Source organism: Strigops habroptila, chromosome 4 (assembly GCF_004027225.2).
Source record: "Strigops habroptila isolate Jane chromosome 4, bStrHab1.2.pri, whole genome shotgun sequence".
Classification (NCBI taxonomy): Eukaryota; Metazoa; Chordata; class Aves; order Psittaciformes; family Psittacidae; genus Strigops; species Strigops habroptila.
Genome location: NC_046358.1, coordinates 33224408 through 33244504, shown reverse-complemented (window position 1 = coordinate 33244504; position 20097 = coordinate 33224408). Strand labels below are relative to the sequence as shown.

The 20097-nt window shown below is 37.4% G+C and overlaps 1 protein-coding gene across 1 annotated transcript in view; it reads left to right on the top strand.

The window, feature by feature from the left end:
* The window catches only part of TSHR (thyroid stimulating hormone receptor), a 61846-nt gene that overhangs the window by 8531 nt on the left and 33218 nt on the right, over window positions 1–20097 (top strand). The window contains exon 2 of the mRNA XM_030482222.1: window positions 17243–17314. Coding sequence (XP_030338082.1) covers window positions 17243–17314 — 72 coding nt within the window. The remainder of the gene's footprint in view (window positions 1–17242; window positions 17315–20097) is intronic.

Sequence of the window (20097 nt, the reverse complement as noted above, 5' to 3'; positions counted from 1 at the left end):
CTTTTTCTTTTTTTTCCCCAAGTGTTCCAGCTCTTTGTTTGTCAGTGACTTGTTCCTAGATGTAAAATAATTCACATGGCATGGTCAGGAAGAGGTCAGGTTGTTTTACTGAAAAACACACCATTAAACTATTTCTAGTGGTTAAACAATGGAATTAGCAAGAATTCCACCACTTAATGTAATACATTTAATTGAGGCATAGAAGTGAAGTGAGTTTTCATCTAAATAAGAAAAAAATATTTTATTAGGTTACAGCAGTGACATTAAGAACATAAGAATAGCTGTGCTGATTGACATGAAGGACCCATTTTGCCAAGTACTCTATACCTGGGAGGTACCCAGACAGACTGGAAGGGTAAGAACAGGCCAAGCGCATGTGATACTCTCTTAATATTTTCCCAGCTTTTCACCTTTTTCAGTTGAAGGAATTTCCTGAGCCTGTTCATTAATATATTTTCTTTTTGCCAAATTTTTAATTCTCAGTGGATCTGTCTTTCAGTTGCATATCCAGTTTTGCCTTGAGCTTATAGCAGCTTCTTGTATCTACAACGTCTTTTGACAAAGAATTTCACAGGTCTGCTTCCCACTGTATGAAGAAACACTTCCTTTTTTGTTTTGGTATTCAGTTTTTGGTTTGGTTTTTTTGTGTGTTTATTTTTTAATTTCCTGAACTTGTCTCCCTCTAGCTTTATATATATGCATTTTGTTCTTGTTTTTGAAGGAGTAAACAGTCAATTCCATCTTCTCCCTGCCCTTCCTGATGCGTAGACCTCTATTATGTCTCTGTTTAGCCATTCCTCAGCCAGAGTGAAGGGTCCTAGGCTACCCAGTATCTCTTGGGAAAACCATTCTGTACTTTTTATCATCCTTCTTTCTTTCTTTCTTTGTATTTCCTCCTTTTCTAAGTAAATCTTCTACTTCAAGTCACAATAACAGTGCTCTAAAAGGTATTCGAGGTACAGACCCTAAGTTAGTACAGTGACAAAAGTATCTGTTACTTTCCCAGTATTTTCCAATATTTGATTTGGTTTGGGGTTTATTTGTGGGTTTGGTTTGGTTTTTTTGACCATTCCTAAGAGCTGAATCCATGTTTTTATGGAATTAATGTCAAGATCTAACATAATGCCAAGATCTGCTCCTGAGTGAAAATGATGAACTTAGAACCTGTAATTTTTATTGAAAGTATCTATGTATGGTTTTCCCTCATGTATCATTTTCATCTACTGACACCAAATTTCATTTACCATTTTATTTACCAGCCACTCAATCCTACAAAAGCCTTCTGAAGTCCTCCACAATCTGCCCTTAGCATTACTACCTTAATAACTTCCTAGCATGAGTAAACATTGTTACCTTACTCTTCACCACCTTTTTACAGGTCATTTATGAATGCATATTAAACAGCCTAAATTCTTAACCCAATTCCTGTGGAATTTCATTTAGTTTTCTCATATTTTTCCTATTTTAACCAATAATTTATGTGGAGTGTATTTATCTAAACTGTCATAATCTTGGAAATGAACTAGACTTTCCCTCCCCGCCAAGAAAGATTTTCCTTGTATATTGAAGTGTCCCCATTGCGAGGAGACAAATTTGTTTTAATGTGTAAAATCTTTACATAAACATTTATACATGCTGGAAAATAACAGTGAAAACTATTTCTTAGAGAAGATCTAAGTAAAGATACAAATACGCATACCACCTTAGAAACTGCTGAATGTGTTCTCTTTGATCAGTCTCAAGACATACATCTGTTTACTTGTGTATTATCAGCCTTAGCACAGCATTGCAGTACCATGTTTGCCATCTTCGGCATTTTATCTAATTTTCTAAACCTGAAGTGCTGTACAGTCTGAAATACTGGCTGGTACACTATTGCTTTTGTTATTGTTAATAAAAATGTCATGGATACTGACCAGGTTTCTGTACCAGCATTTGTTAGTTTCCTGTTGTCCTTCACTGAGGATTTTAGACAATCTGACAGGCAGAGAAAAAAGTCCTTGAAAGGCTACCACTGGATTTTTAGTACTGCTCTGAATCCCCTGTTAAAAGGCGGGGTTTGAACATCCATTTGCATACCAGTTGTACTTCTCGTACTTATCTGTACTTAACTTGCATTGTCATCACCACAAGTCAATTCCAGCTCATTCCTTACACTCCTCAAACAGGAAAAATCAAGCAAATTACATTCATTATTTCATTCGTTATCTATATTACTGTAATATATGGACCAAAATCCTATAACTGTGGGCATTGTCCAAGGATAGAACATTAATAGTTCTTCCCTGCAAAAGTAACGTAGGACTGCATACAGATATAGACAAACATGGGTATCTGTAAGGCAGTAGAAAGCTATATAATATATAATAACGTACAATAATGTATATAATACATGCACATTTCTGGAATAGGGTTGTGGTTTTTTCCCTAAGATAGACCTTTGCCACTGTTGTGATTTTTAATGAAAGACATTTAAGCTAAACAAATACGAAACCAAAATTACTGTTCATGTGCATTTTCAGTAGAAATTCAAGCAGTTTTGAAGTAACTTCCTGTGTAGTTTTATTTCTAAAAGTCCTTTGGTGAAGGACTTAACAGTATTATTATGAATATTTCTTTACATTTCCTAATGTGCTTTCAGTGTTTGTCATATGTACAAAAAATTTTGGTTTCAGAGATCTTTCTGAATTTAAAGTATCTCTGACTGTTTATAAAGCCCTTTGAGGTTTTTAAATCCTGTTTTCTTTCTGTCACATACGAGCTCAGACTTTCTTTGTCTCACTGAACCAGATGTCACTTTTTTATTCAAATGGAACAGCAGGAAATTTCTTAATTCACATTTGAAATGTAAAGAAAATTAGTAGCTAAAAGCATGCTGTTCTATAATCCCTGCTCAGCTAGTCATATTCCAATCAAATTCCCTCCTTACTCCCAAACAAACATAGAAAGAGTTCTTTAAAGGGACGTGGTTCAAGTAGTCTGTAGTGCAAACAGGACCTATTGAAACATTTTCACAGTCTGGGAGAATGGCCTCTGTACTGCAACAACGTTACAATCCATATGTCAGACTCACAGAGAAATAAAGAAGATGAACAAAACAAACCAAACAAAACAAAAAAAAAAAAAAAAAAAAAATTGAAAAAATGCTGTAATCATGTGCAAATGCAAGAAAGAAAGGCTAGGTAGAAAACAAAGACATTTTGGTGTAAAAGGGAAAGATTCTCCTCTTGTGGGTCTATGGTACCAATTTTTGTTCCTGACCACAAGAAAAAAGGTAATGCTGTTGCTTAGAGTTGTGATTTTGTAATCAGTATAGATACACGTGTTCAGAATTATATCAGGAGTAAACCTTTTCTCCAGGGCTACATGAATTTCAAAGTTGTGATCAGAACTGTCTCATCCTCAGTTGAATGCATGCGGTCATGTTCAGGTATGACAAAACATTGTAACGAAAATAGCTTCTGAAGAAGTCCTAGAATAAATTTTCTTTGTAACTGAAGGAATTGAATTTTTTTCTAATGTTATGCGAAGCTCTAGACTTTCATTTTTTTTAACCTTTGTTCACTCTATTCTTGTGACAGAGACTTTTCTTTTTCCCAACTTGCATCAGCCCTTGTAGAGGAAGGGAGAGGAATTTCACCACTCAGAGAGGTTCTGCAGCAAAATTGTATTTCATATAGTCCTAGTTTGTATTAAAATTTGTGGAAACTCCGTAATTAAATGGGTAAGGAGAAAACTGCATTTTTTAACATGGAATCTTTTAAAGTATATTGGTGGGCACCTCCTTTCTGACTGATGGGTCTGAGTTGAAAACAGCTAACTTCACTAGTTCCTGGGGGACAAGTGTGTGTACTAACGCCTTAGAGTGTCCAGGAGCATAAAACTTAAAATTTATTGTACTGGGTCATAGAGAAAGCTCCATCTCATCCAAGATCCTGTCCTGAACATTGACCATGTTGGATCAGCAGATGGCTGATCCAACATGGCCCTACCCATGGCTGCAGGTTCTTCAGGGTGTACCTGCTCTGTTTTGGGCTTTTCCAGGGCCACTCATTTTAAGGTGCTCCAGCATGACCTCATGCGCAGCCACTGATGCTTCAAGGTGCACCTGCTACAGCATGGACTTTTCCACAGCCACTGATGCTTTGAGATGTACTTCTCCAGCATGGAGGTATACCTGCACAGACATAGCCACAGATGCTCCAATATGTACCTGCTCTGGTGTGGACTTCTTCACGGCCACAGACGCTATGGGGTGTTCTGCTTGCACACAGACTCATCCACAGGTCACAGTCCCTTCGATTGGAACACTCACGTTCCAGCCTGTCAAGTACAGCAGCACAGAAACAGCAGCAATGCCCTGGCCATCTGCCAGCCCAGGTGCATCCCCATTGCTGTTATCAAAATGTTCCCAGGCACAGCTGAGTAAGATGATAAACAGTACAAGCAGCAAAAGCGAAAAGCAGCCACTAACAAGCAAGAGACTAATACAAAGTAAGGCAAGCAAGGCTCGTGGCAAGCCCAGAAGCCTGTCAATTAAAAGCTAAAGAGCAACAAGAGCTATAAATTTGATGTAGCACATTCCAATCAAATCTGTCGTTACCTCAAAACCTTCAAGCCCCATGTTGGGCTCCAAAAAGGACTATAATGGTTTAATCCCAGCTGGCAACTAAGCCCCACACAACCACTCATCCACTGTCCCTTGGTGCTATGGGGGAGAGAATCAGAGAAGTAAAAGTGAGAAAACTTATGGGCTGAGATCAAGACAGTTTGATAGGTAAAGCAAAAGCTGCACACACAAGCAAAGCAAAACAAGGAATTCATTCACCATCCACTATCAGCAGGCAGGTGTTTACCCATCTCCAGGATAGCAGGGTTACATCACACATAGCAGTTGGGAAGATACAGCACCATAACTCTGAACATCCCGCACCTTCCTTTTTCTTCCCCGAGCTTTACATGCCGAGCATGATGCCATATGGTATAGAATATTCCTTTGGTCAGTTGGGGTCAGCTGTCCCAGCTGTGTCTCTTCCCAATTTCTTGTGCATCCCCGGCCTGCTCACTGGTGGGGTAATATAGCTAAAACATCCCTGACTTATCAACACTGTTTGCAGCATGACCCTAAAACATAGCCTCATACTAGCTACTATGAAGAAAATTAACTCTACCCTAGCTAAAATCAGCAGAAGTGTACCGGACGCAGAAATCTATGAGTCCAGATGGGATGCACTTAAGAGTGACGTGGAAGCTGGTTGATGTCATTTTGAGGCCACTCTATCATCATTGAAAGATCATGGTGATCAAGAGAGGTTAATGATGTCTGGAAAAGGCAAACATCATGCACATCTTCCAGTAAGGCAAAAAGGAGGATCTGGAGAAACACAGGCTGGTGGCTGCTGTGTAATTATTTTTTGTATGCAAGTCATTCTGTACTTTTAAACATTCTTTTGCAGGTGCTATATATACACAACTAGTGGCAAAACAATTGTCTTTATTTTGTCCTATATTTCTGTCTAAATAATTCCTAACATTCAGCTTGCCTTTTTTAACCTCTGCTGAGCAGCTGGCAGCAATTATAGGCACTTAGTGGTCCTCTGATTAGAAACAATAGTCGCCAGCAGTTACACTGTGTTCTTACTCTCTTTCCTTGAAGGAAGTGAACCTCTTCTGATTGCTGTTTTCTGAAATTTCATGATCCCATTTGAACTTTCTTAGCAGCTATTTATAGATTCTTAGCTTCATTTCAGAAATGCAGCTCTTCTCTATCACATTTGGAGTACATGCTCCTCCAGTGCAGTTGGAGCAAGGTAATGGGTTGTTTGGAAAGGTGGCCAGCAGACACACTACATGCTGCCAGGTAGGCCAGTGTTTTGGGAAAGTATTCTTTTTATTAGTAGTTGTCAGAAAGAAATCTAGGCATGAAGTACTCTTTCATCCATGGGATTTCCTCTTAGATACCATGGCTAAGAGGCAAAACCAGAAGAGAGAACTGCACTGTTTCTACAGAAAAATATAAGATTGAAATCGTTGGTTGTTTGGAGTCCAGAAATTTTTGCCATTATGCAGAAGACATTAAGCGCATAAAGCTAGGTATCCAGTGAAATGTACAGAAGAAACTAAAAAGAGGAGTGACAGGCATAAGAGGTCAGAGCAGAGATGATCTCTTTATGGTCTATCTTACTACTTGTGGCTGACAGATAGGCTTAAAAGAGTTTTCAAATTGTGCCATCGAGGTAGTTTAACTCTTTACTGAATTATACATAATTATACAGTTAACATGCAGTTTCTGAAGAATAGCCACAAGCAGGTTGAAAGCTTATTGGTGAGATTTAGACTCGATATAAGAAAGAATTTTTCTACAATGAGGGTGCTGAAACACTAGAACAGGTTGCCCAGAGAGGTGGTAGATGCCATATCCCTGGAAACATTCAAGGTCCAGTTGGACGGAGCTCTGAGCAACCTGATGCAGTTGAAAGCATCCCTGCTCATTGCAGGGGGGTTGGACAAGATGATCTTTAAAGGCCCCTTCCAACCCAAACTGTTCTGTGATTCTGTGATATGTTATAGTGTTAGGTTTCATTACCTTTACTGGCTCTTCAAACTGTATATTTAAGTATCTCCTTATTCATGAAAAAAAAGCTCAGATTTACTGCATTGTGTGACTCAATCTTGCTCTTTAAAGATTGCCATTTAAAATGTTGGTTTTCATTACATACATATATGTAATGAAATAAACATATTATATATATATACACTAGAGGTAACTGCTGCATACTTTGGTACTTTTGTTTTTATTTCAAAACAAGCTCAAAAGATTTCCATAAAATTACTCTGTGGTGCTTTGTTTTGATCGAGACTGATCGCACTCACTGTCTTCAGATGAATAGAGAACTAGTCTTATTTTAGTATGGGTCAGCAGCTCATTATCCATATTGACATTTAAATTGTAACCAATTTACTGTAGGATCTATCATTGCTTGAGTCTGTAGCATTGGATTTTGCAAAATGCTGATCATTATTGTTTCCCGTTGACTTGGTGTTGGAATGAGGCCTTGAGTGAAACAAACTACTTTTTCTACTCTGTGAATTTTGGCTATGACTTAAGAGGCACCTAAGTGTGGCTAACAAGCTGCTGTTAGAAGCATCACAACATAAATAGTTGGGGGTTTTGAGACTTTTTAATGTGTATCCTGTGAACATAAGGATGTGTAAGGGCTAAGCAGAATACAAAAGCACATGCCTGAAGTTAAGGTTTTGAGGAACTGAGATTGTGCCTCATACTTCTCATCCCTGATTTGGCAGATCAGCATTTGACAGTAGTCTATCTAAACTGCATATTAGAATGTTGCATTGCAGTCAGCGATGAAGGCAGGTAATTTTTTTTTTTTTTTTCCCCAATTTTTTTTTTAAACCACTTCCTGAGATGGTCCAGTTTTCAAAATATAATCATCTTTTTTCAACTGTTTTGAGGTTCTGTAAACCCCTGTTATGGAAAATATCAAACATTTATTGATTTTGCAAATATCTAAAAAGCCTGTATGAATCAGATTTGTGAAAAGTTGCTTTCTTAACTGATAATAACAAAAAACATAGTATTATGAGCTTTTTAGAAAATGCTCTGTACACAATTGCTTTGTAGTTACAGTATTTTGAAAATTTAGTATTTTTCTTTCCTTTTACAGTTATGTCAATAAGCTCTGTTTCTCAGTTCAAGAGAAGGCTGTTGTGTGCTTCTGAAGTGTAATGGGTTGGAAATTTAATGTCAAAAGAAAACAAAGTAATGAAAACTGACTGCAGTAGCAATTCAAGATTCTGTGGTATGTAACACTTACAGAATCAGTCTGTTAAACAACTGTCAAAATCTTCTCCAAATATAGAGGGGTTTAAGTCTGGTGTAAACCACTTTTTTGCTGTGAAGCTGATCAAAACTAGTCATCTCCACAGACAAGGAAAAGATAAAAATGAGTTTCTCCTGCCATATCACCCGTGCCTTTTGAGACAATGTGTGGTATTTTCATTTAAGTGAACCTCTTAGCATCTACAGAAGAACTATTTGCAGTCCCCTTGCTTTTCTGTTGAGCAAGCTATGTGTGTAGTTAAAGCATAGTGAAGTAATACTAGTTTCTACTGGGAATGGGAATCATAGAATCATAGAATGGTTAGGGCTTTTTGTTTGTACTTGTATAGTTCCCAGCACTTGCTGGTTGTCCGTGCCATGAGACACGAAATTTAAATGTTGCAAACAAACAAGAAATGCTACTGACACGATGACTGATAAGCAATGGAAAACAAGTTGTATTCAATGTTCAAAAATTATTATTTTGATCTTCAGTAGTCTTGCTGGTCCCCTACTGTCACTCATTCCTGGGTTTTGTTGTGGTTTGTTTTTTTTTAGCTCAATATTTCACAACCCACCTCAGCTATTTAGGATTAAATACCCCTGACCTGTAGGCATTTAAATGTAATGCTTTCTTCAGCCCTGACAGTTTAGAAATCTGTTAAACAACATTAGCAACATACTGGTTTGCTGGTAAATGGAAGGTAACATTGAGCAGGGCCAGTGCTTCCTGTAAAGTCTTCATTGTTTACTCAAATCCAGCAAGAAGCAGTCGGTGATTACGAATTGAACAAAAATAAGCTCCAACATTGTGGATTGGTGGTTTATGTTTGCTATAAATTAGCAAGTAACCAGCCTGATTTCTTGCCTGTCAGTCTGACAGTGTCCATATGCACCTCAGTTTGTAGGAAGAGGATATGTTAGTGCTAAGAACTTACTTTCAGTACAGAATCGTCCCAAATGCTGACCTGCACACTTTCATTTTGAAAGGATCTAGTATTTCTTTCATTTCTTAGGGCTGGGCCAGTTTTGATGTATACTTAATGTTATTCTTTTGGACTGCTAGTTAATTATAGGAAAGTAGCTATGTAGTCTTCTAGCATAGTCAGAAACAGTTTTCTACTTTTAATTATTTTGCTGTCTGACTCTTTCCCTTGCTTCTACCTTGCTGGTAATACTAGTATTAGACACTAGGTGGTGATCGTCTTCTGGTAAGCTCAGCACGCATTTCACTATGTGAAATGCCTTTTTTTATAGCTATTTTTGCACCACCGAAAGACTATAATACATTTATTTCAGAATAATAATGATTAAAATGGTAATATTTTTGTTTGCTTAGTTTGTATTGAGTTTAGTTGGATACAAAAGCCTAGAAGTTAATGTGTCAATAATTGTTTACCTAGCCATTATCTCAGCTGTTGTGGTTATTGTAAAAGCTGGAAGGTCATTGCTTGTTATAATTTTCTCAGAAAGATTAACGTGTAAAATTTCTTACTTAGTTTCATATATAGTCAATTCCCCAACCCCATCTTTGTGGAGAGGAGTTCATTAAAATACCTGTAGCTATTGTTGCCATGATTTAAATTATAAATTATATCATTTTAATCTGAAAATCTTTGGATGATCCCCATTTATTTATTATGTTTTGTAGACAGACTAAAATGAAGAGGCTAAGTATGTAAAATATATATTCCCTAACAGATCTTACTGAAGTAATACCACAGATATTGCTGAGGATGTCGTTAAAATCATTTATATCTATCTATATATATTTATTTATTTATATATATATGTTTAGACATATTTCTGTATTTCTCAATATAGAAAATGTGAAACCATTCATATTTGAGGACAATGTTGGTTTCATGTGGATTTTTCACTGACTATTTGCCTCCAGCTCCTGCTAAAAGATAATGTCCACACAGTGCCAGAATGGCCTAGTAGATGCTTTTTGCTTCCTTATTTAGGACTTCGAAGTAGGTGCAGGGATTGCTGCAGAGAGGCTGCAACTGAGTGACAAAGGTTTCCTTCTCTGCCTTTTGCTGGAGCATGAGGTCAGGTCCCCTGTTACTGACAATTTCTGTGTCTATGAGAAGGGACAGTGGAACCGTCAGGATTGAGTGAGTGGATTCAGACTCTGAGAGATAGTAAAGAGGAAGAAAAAACCATCAAGCCTTGTACTCATCCAAGAGAAGCGACTTGTTTTCTGAATTTATATGTAAGGTGGAGTTCTTTGGTAGGCTGTTGTGCACTGAAATGACCAAGTGTTAAGAAAAAGTATGAGACTATGGGGCAAAAGTGTGTATAATAAATGGTATTTTAAGCATACACACTTTGTACAGCTTTCTTCCCAGGACAGATTTGGGAAATCTAATGCAACATGAATGTTGAATTAATCCAATAGACATTGGAATAAGTAGTTAAAGTCAATAGTTTAATACTTGTAGCTAGGATTGGGGGTATTTGAGTTTTCATTTCTTGATTAAATGAAGGAGATTGAAAATCAAGGGGTTTATTTTGTTTTGAGGGATTCAGAATTGCAAAATTTAAAAGTATTACAAATCATTCTGTGTTATATTATGCAGAGCAACCACACAAGTTATCTGCAAGGGTACGTGGAAGGAGAGAGTGTCTGCTCCCTTAAGGTTGTCTGATCAAGGACCCTGTCAAATGGGATGCTGAGGAAAAGAGTGGCAATAAAGAAAATGTACAGAGACACAGACCTCACAGGGAAACAATAATGACAAAATAATGACAAAAAACCAGCCTGATCGGTCACATAAATTGATTGGCTATTAATAAACTGCAGGCATCACTTCAGAGAGGGGCAAACCTGGACTTATTTACTGATAAGGATACAAACCTGGAGGTCCTGGGTATAGAATCATAGAATCAACTAGGTTGGAAAATACATTTAAGATAATCAAGTCCAACCATTCCCTCAGGACTGCCAAGACCACCATTAAACCATGTCACTGAGGGCCTCATCAACATTTAGTGTGTGGTGTCCCTGCCCATGGCACGTGGGTTGGAACTAGATGATCTTGAGGTCCTTTCAACCCTAACTATTCCATGATTCTACATGGTGTTTGAACACTTCCAGGGACAGTGATTCCACCACTTCCCTGGGCAGCCTGTTCCAATGCCTGATCACCCTTTCAGTGAAGAAATTTTTTCTAATATCCAATCTAAACCTCCCCTGGTGCAGCTTAAGATCATTACCTCTTGTCCTATCACTTGTTACTTGGCAAAAAAAATATTGTGGGGTGTGGGGGTGTTAGTGAAACTATGCAAACAGATACAGTAATGTGCAGGGGAAGGGAATCAGGGGAACAAAGGGGAAATAGACAGAAAGGTGTATAAAAGGGCTCAGTTATGTGTGAAATGGAGCCCGAGAATGAGGAGAGGAGAAGTCACAATCAGTGTTTCTTCAAAGAAGAAATGCTTCCTCCCCCCAGCCTCTCACAGGTGACAGGAAAGACACCCTTCTGTTGTTGCCCTGTCTTGATGAACAGAATCTCAGGCTTGGAAAACAAACAAACCCCCCAATACCCCACCACAAACCCCAAAATCTTGAGAAGCTTGTAACTAAATGCAGTTGTAAAAATCTTTTTAAAAGACCAGTGCTTTCCATAAATGTTATATATTACTTATGCCTTCCTGCTGTTTTAAGAACTTTAGCACTCAGTCAGGATTCATCAGCAATGAGAAATAAAGCTTTCAAGTGATTTAATTAGCAAGCCAGAGAGCAATAGAAATGTGGGTTGGTTTTTTTTTCTTTAGATTTTCACATTTACATATGTAAGTTCTCACTCTAATAGTATTTTGGCTACATAATGGATGCTGTTAGTGCTAGTTATCAGATGAAAAGGTGTGATTGAAGAGGACGTATAAATCCTACATTTTTCCCTGGACTTTTTTGCTCTAACACAAGGCAGTAATAGAAATGAAGTAGCTTCTGCCAAATGAAATAGCCTCTACATCTCTTGGTGTTTCTCTGTTCCTGGTTGCTAGGTAGTTCTGATATTCGCCGATATCACATGTTTGAAAACCTGTAAGGAATGAAATACCTATCAAAGTTTTTTTTTGTTTAACCTCCTTATATGCTCTATATGACTTCTGTAAGTCATAGGCCAGTTTCTATTCTTGTGCATGTATGCAGTTATAAGAGAACTGTGATTATAAACAGTTTCACTTGAATTTTTCTGTAACTCCTTGGGACTTGTCTCTAATTGTTTTTAACATTCGATGAAAAAAAAAAATCAGCTATGCTGTAATTCTGACTTAAATGCACAAGGGGAAGTGAGAAACTCCTGGCTTCTGAGATGTAATTATGGCTTTGTTTATTAGTGGAATATTTTGTGAAATTGCTTTTTATTTCTATTATTATTACTTTTACCTTGTTTTAAGCCAGCTGTTAATTGCGTATTTTAATGGATTACTATTTATAGATTTTTTTTTTTTTTTAAAGTGCAGTCTAAATAACAAAAATATTACTGTGTTAGAACAGAATATACTGAAGGCAATAATGCTACTTGCTTAGTTTACAGGGCTGATTCTAGTTTTATTGTCTTATGCCTGGCCTAAGCTGCCTACTGTTACGGCTCTTCAGTGATAGTGACTAATACCAAAACCAACAAAATGTTCATTCACAGTTGGGTAGCTCCTAAATGATAAGATTGTAAGCACCAGCCACCCCAAAACCAGACTTCCTTGGTGCAGTATCAAATAGGACACTAGAGTAACTGTCATAGAACAGCAAATCACTAATAATGAATCAGTCCTTATCAGTACTAGAACTACAGTGCTTAAGGGAGAAATAACATTATTATCTACCAGAAGCTTTGGTAATGCTCTGTCCATTGATACTGTACTCTTATTAAAATGAAGCAAATACATTTAATTTTAAACAATTCACAGCCTCCACTTATGTGTGCCTTTATTTCTAAGTCAGTCAAACCCAGGATGTTTCTATGCAGATACAGATTATTTTGTAGTATATGAGGTCTTTTTAATTTATTTTTTTTTCCGCATTAATGATAATAACACGGCTAATTTTGATAAACAGCCTTTGCTAAGGATTGTTTGGGAAGATCAGAAGGGAGTCAAAGTGGGAGATTTTTTCAGTTGTTAGGTGAGTATCTGTAGTACTTGATTTTTGAGCAAGAAACTTTTTACATTCCTGGATGACAGATGTTTGCGGCAGAGGAAAGCAAAAATGCAAAGTTCTGCACAAGCGGTCTAATAAGTTTCTTACCAGTTGTTCAGGTTTCATTTTCTTGATACATGAAATGTAGAGTCTTTCAGGAACATACAAGCTAAACTTTTGGTGTAAGTATCAAAACAGAAAGAGAATTTTAAAGATTTCAAACCAGCTTTCCAACCTATGAGACTAAGAAATGCAAACTAAATGTCACCCTAAGAAACTTGAAATGTTGTTCTGAAACATTTTCTTGCCATTTTAAAAACATTTCATTTAGCAAAAATGTGATTTGTGTTCTTTTGTATCTTTGCAAATGTTGATAGCACGTTAGCAGTGTACATGACCTCAGACTTTGGGTTCTTCTTTTTGAAAGATTTTATGAAAAGAAGACTAAAGTTTTTTTTCTGGATTTAATAGAGCTTTTAATCGGAATGAGAAAATAAAGGTAGGAATAAATGGTAGTACTCAGGGTAGCACAGGAGCATTTTTTTCATTAAATTTTTCATTGAACATTTTCATACGCGTTGTCTTTGCCTTAATATAGAAAGGATATTAAGTGAGCCTATTACATACGTAAGTGCTTATAGTTACATTTTTTTCTCACTTGGAAAAATAATGCATATTTTCCCAGTAAAGTTTTTTCCTTTTTTCTGAAAAAGCTTACTTTCTTCATGAAGATGTGGTGGCTGGCTGGATACTGGACTCACCTCCTAAATTTCAAATTGAAACATGAAGGTTTAAAGAAAATTCCTAATGCATGCAAGTCAGGAAGCCATTAATGTAATGAATTCTCAATTGTTCCTCATATAGTCACATTGAATGTTATGGTTAGTGCCAGCAGGCTGGATGCTCTGACCTGGTTTTGCCTTTCTTGTTTCTGGCTTTAAACATCAAAACTTGCTGCTTTCCCAGCCTGGAGAGCGCTTTTAACACATTTGGTAAGCTTGTGATCTTTAAATGCAGTTAGACTGAGCTGAGATAAAACTAGTATATTTAAATTACTCGAATTTTTGATCCATCACAGACTTCTCTGGTTGAGAATTTGCTCAACTTGTCCTCTTCCCACTCCTAAGAATTACTGTCCATCCCACAGCCAGAAGGCTGTGTAGAAACACACCACTGGTGCCTTGTGGCCCCCAACTAGCAATTACCCACAGACTCACAGTTGGCAAACAGGGACTGAAGCGCTGATATTTTCCTGAAAAGTTTTAAATTGATTTAGGAGGTGGCTTAAAATAGCAGTAATGCATCAGCCCACAGGTTTGTAAAACTCAGAGAGAATGGAAGCTTTGCAGCTGATTCTGCACAAAGGTTAGTTTTAAGATTTGGCCCTGGCCCCAGGCCTGTTACATTCGCTCCAATTTATGGTCTGCATAATCACTGACCAGAGTGATTACTTGATTACTCAGATTACTCAGTCAGCAATCTGTTAAGACTGCAGGTAGTTGAAGAATGGCAGCTAACAAACATCAGTTACTCTTTGAGTACATGCTACATGCATTTGGTGTGTTGTTTTATGTAGTAGGTGTATTACACGAACTTGGAGTCTTTTAGCTTTACTGACAATCTTTGATATGTTTCACCTCACAAATGAGTTTTTATCATAAAATGGGCTGTTTCTTCCCTTCTTCTGCCTAAGATTTCTTTCTATTTATATTTTACTGTCTCCAATTCTTTGAGTATGTTTATAAACACATCCTATACCCCATATGTTTTTTTGTCATATTTGTTGGTGTATCTTTAAGCTCTAGCAGATAGATAGGAAGAAATATCATACTCCCACTTACAGCCCACATAATAAGTTTACCAGCCATTCACTCAAAATATAGATGTGGTTTATTTAAGGCTACATTTCTTCATTGTGCCTATTCTTGAGATATCAGGAGCCTTGTCTAGAAATTTATAAATGCAGAGTCATTTCATAATACAGCAACTTTTATATAATTGGTTCATAAATACTATCAAGAATTTACAGCCTTTTCTGATGGGATGTGCAAATTTCAAGTATGTCAATAGAAGATTAATATGAGTTTACTTAGCCCATATGTACCTCACGAATGATGGGTCTGACTGTTCATTATCTGATAAAAACGGAGAGGGATGAATGTCTGATGTAAGAGCAGGATGTCAAGAAGAGACTTCAGATGGTGTTTTCTGGAACATGGAATTATGCATAAGTGATAGGTTAAGTGCTAGTTTCTGTAATGAGTGGTGATGGGAAGTAACTGTCATGTGAGTCAGCATTTTGTAGGTGAACAGAGGACCAGAGGGATATAAGAGAGGTTAAAAGTGAGTTTGAATAGCCAGAAATGACTTAAGATTGTTTTTCTTGGCTTCTGAGTTCCAGTAGTCTCAGGGAGAAGCCTTAGGACTGCTTTCTCCTCCTAATGCAGCCCAGGATACCATTACCCTTCTTTGCAGCCAGGGCACACTGCCAGCTCATGTTAAACTTGGGTGTCTGTCCACCAGGATCCCCAGGTCTTTTTCTGCAGAGCTGCTTTCCAGACAGTCAGCCCCCCAGGCTCTACTTGGTGCACGGGATTGTTCCTCCCCAGGTGCAGAGCTTTGCAGAGTTCAACAAGGAGAAAATGCAAGCTTCCTGTTGGCCTGTTTCTCCAGCCTGCCAAGGTCCCTCATTCACTCTGTTGTACTGTAAGACTCATAAACCAGAACTTCCTCAGTCATCACTGTAAGCTATCTCAAAGGCCTGGACATAGAGACAGATGTTGAAACACAACAGCAGGCTGGGCTGGACTAAGCAGCTGCTTTTCACAATACTTTATTTAGGACTGTGATAATAGAAGGAAGCAGTAGCATGAAGTGGAGGAGGGAGTAGGATGGGAGAGGACTGGCATAGGTGTCAACGTGCTACAGGTGGAGGGGAATAGGCAAGTGTACCTCTGAACCAACTGGCATTCCCCTTGTTGGGGGTTCGGTGAGAGTGGAAGCTGGGTGGATTGAAGTCAGGAGAAACATCAATCCATTGTTGGAAAAATAGAAGTCTTTAGGTTCTCCTTGCTCATTCTTGTGGCAAGTGTACAGAGTAGGGGAAGTATACCTGAGAAGCAGACAGAGCCTTCCCTGTGACGACAGTAGTGTACATTGTCTTAATTTATATTATTACTCAAGATGGAATTTTTAATAATTTCTACAGATATTTTTATTTCTTATATGCAAGATCCAGAACCTTGATAAATCTTAAGATGATAATATTTTAATCTCTGTAAACCAAATATAATTACTATAATCAGATACTTCACATCATGAAACAGAAAACAGAATTAGGAAATCATCCTAATTTGTTTATTTTCTACTGAATTATTCTTAAAGAGAAGCTATGGGAAAAGCTTGTCATTTGTTCTTGATTATTCTTCAGACTATTCATTGACTACAAAATATGCAAGTGTATTCCCAGATGTAGTGGTAAACAAAAGATCGCCTCATCCAGCAATGAGAGGTTGTAACTGTAAGTTTAAATAGGCTATTTTTCCAAAGCATTTCTTCCTTTTTTGGAGGAGTCTGTTTGCTCAAGATTCATTCTGTTAAGAACTTTGCTGTTGATAAGTATCTTAAATACCTTACCCTTAAATATTGCCTAGCTTTCTGAAACCTCCTGCAGATGGGTAAAATACATAATTCTTTTCTCTCCTGAAGTGCATCTTTAACTGGTCTTAAGCTAAAAACCAGCAATGTACATGCCATCCGCACATCAGAAGTTTAGGGAGGAAGAATGTTGTATTTATTACAAAGTATATGGAGAATTCTGTGAAGGTAGCATGCAATTGCTCTAATTCAATTTTGACTGGAATACCTGAATTTCTTACTCAGAATAAAGGATGTGGCATCTTTGTGGAGCTCGAAATCATTAAAAGTATGCTCAAATTCTTAATACTTCATTTCCTTCAATGGGAAAATATGTTTGCTGATCATGCTCTGGAGCTTTAGAAGGTCCATCATTACTACTGAATGCTGAGCTCCTAGGAGAGATGATGCAGAAGGTTGTAATTTAGATTGAGGGAGCAGACCAGCAAACCAAGCCACATAATGAAACAGGAATAGGAATGAGGCAAAGGTGGAAACACTGGGAAAAGAGAAGATACAAATAGAAGTATTGGAGCAGAACTGGAGTTTTTAAGGACTTTTTAATATTAATTTGTGCTTACCAAAGGATATTAACTGCCAAACTTCTATTTTTACAGGAGGTTTATGGAGACTCATCTAAGAACAATTCCAAGTGATGCTTTTTCCAATCTCCCCAACATCTCTAGGATGTAAGTTCTGTTTCTGATACTATTCTTTTAGCTCTGTTATTAAAAATCACTTTTATTCTCCAAAATTCTGTCTTTGTGTAGAATCTTCTGAAATGAAAATATTCTTGCACTTTTGCTACCCCACCACTTATATTTTAGAACTGCAGGTAATAATCCCATTGTTTATAATCTGAACTATCTGTGGGAAGGCGTACTAGGTATTTTTGGATAAATAAGAGCACACCTTTATTGAAGTAGAAGTGATAAATAAGGTCATAACTTTTTTTTTTTTTTTTTTCAGTTTGCAAAACATGAGAAATGGTTTCATTCATAACAAATGAACATATTCTATTGCTGGGCCTGGCTAAAAAATTGTTTCCAGCTCCCATCATCATTTGTAACTCATTTCATCAGAGGCCCTGTGGCATTTCTAGACTAGGGATGGACTTCCACCAAAACATTCGTATTTGTGCGATGTGGGAGAGATTTGCATTGAGTCACTTCTTTGTGTGTAAACACATGCACTGATACAATCCACAAATGCACAACCAGCAGCCTCTACCTATATGTTTCACATCAACACTTGTCCCATTGAAAGTAGCTACCCCTTGCACTGCACTGCTCATCGATGTCAGCAGTCTTGAGACAAAGTTGTTCCATCTTTGTTTCTTCTTCTTGGTGGCTGGCTCATAATTTATCAACCTGTGCATGGATATTTGACGTAGAGAACTTCTCTATCATCTCCCAACTCACTCCCTAGAATCAGCCATGAAATTTAGAAGGGACCTCAGAAGGTCTCTAGTCCACCACCTGCTCAAAGTTGGCTTAACTATGAGGTCCAACCAGATTTCTTAGGGCTTTATCCAGCCTGATGTGTCCATTATTAACTAACTACCTCATTCAGCAAGATGCTCATATTTTTCTTGCTCAGCCTTTTATTACTAATGTAATACACTCTGCTACTCTCTGTAATTCTTCTTGTTGACCTTGACATTCCTTGCAAGTTTCAACTTCAGCTGAGCTTTGGCTGAATGGCTGAGATGGACAAATACTTAAGAATTTGTGAAACAGGACTTTGGGGGGGGGGGGGACATAAAGGTCGCCTAATTATATTTTACAGTTTCATCCAGGTATATCAAAGTAATGACTTTCTAAAATCCTTATAAGTAATTGTTCTAGAATATCTGTAGCCTCATTTACCATGTCAGTTTAATCAGATAGATAGTGTATTCTTCTATTATTTGGGGGGGGGGGGGGGCGCGGAGAGAAAGTCCCTCATATGATCTATAGTGTCACATATAAACCTGATAATCTTTATTCAAAACAGAGTTTTATTAAATATGGAAGGATGTCAAGTCTTTCGCTTCCAGTGACACATAATCCATCGCTTAGACACACTTAAGATTTTAAAATTCTCAAATGGTAATATTTATGAATTTGTAAAAGCCTTGTGTCTACTGCCACATGCAGATCTGCTTCAAGTCCTGTGTTCTCAGGCTGTTTCTGAATGGGTAGTGGTGATTAAAGCGTTATCTGCAAACAGACTTTCTCTAAAGCTGCATGTTTGGTGTTTAAGCTATGACTGTATTTGCGATGGGTGTTGAAGGCATTTTGAAATCCTGCAAATTAAACACAGCTGGTAGTGAAAGGAGGTGCTGAATTGTAACACACCTTCAAAATGGGAGTTTAAAGATGCTTTCCCTCTTCTTCTGATGTAACTCCTTTCAGTTCTGATTGCTACGATTTTTATTTCTTACATTTAACATGTTGTATTATGTGTCCATTAACCACAGCCCAAAGGTTTTTGGAAGCACTCTGTACACTTGGAAGTAAATGCTTATGCAACATTAATACATGTTTTTGTTTGACATTCTTGGCTCATAAGTCATTTTTAATGTGTTTGTGTGGGTTTTGGGTGTTTATCTAGATGACACTGAAGCAAATAAAACTACTAATTTCCCTGTCATCAGTGATGATGTGGTTTAATTGATGTACATAAATACATCTGCTAATGAAGCAGAAGAGTGAAGGTCAACACACAAAGAAAATAAACCATTTCCTCGTCACTTTTGTTCCACACTGAAAGTTATAAAACTGTAACTTCATCAGCCCCAAGCTAGGCAGTATAGTAAAAAGTGACATGCAGTGTAGTGGGAAGGGACGTGGTGGCTGTAGAGGTGAGGGAGGGAAGGCGGAATCCTCATTGCCACTCTTCTGCCTCTTCTCATATGTGAGAAAAAAGCATTTGCCTGCCTGATATAAGGTGACCCATTTTGATCACGGAGCATACAAAGAGTACTCTCTAGTTCCTAGCCCCAGCAGGAGAATGCAGAGTTTGTTTATTATGCGTTTTTAATTTCATCTTCTGTCAAGCTGGTTTATATAGCTGTTTGCTATACAGAACAACTTTTTTTTAATGTGTCACTGATATAACCTGTCTTTTGGTATGTTAAAATGTAGGGCCTGTTAAAATGGCATAATTAATTTTTTTTTTTAAGACTGAAACTCCAATTTCCTGGGCAATAGACATTTACTGCTTACAGGAAAACAAAATTAAAACATCTCACATAAACATCTACCTCTGCAATACTCAATCACAGAGGTACAGACTGGAAATACTTTATTATATTCCTCTTTTACTATCTTCCTTCCTCTTGGAACAGGTAAATAGCTTTGTAAAAGCAATATTACAGTAGAATCTGTTAGTCATACAGTCTCAACTAGTTACTTTTCCAGTATCTTTTCAAACACTGCTGAATACATCTCCCAAAGTGACCAATAAAAATTAAATCTCATGTTAGAAG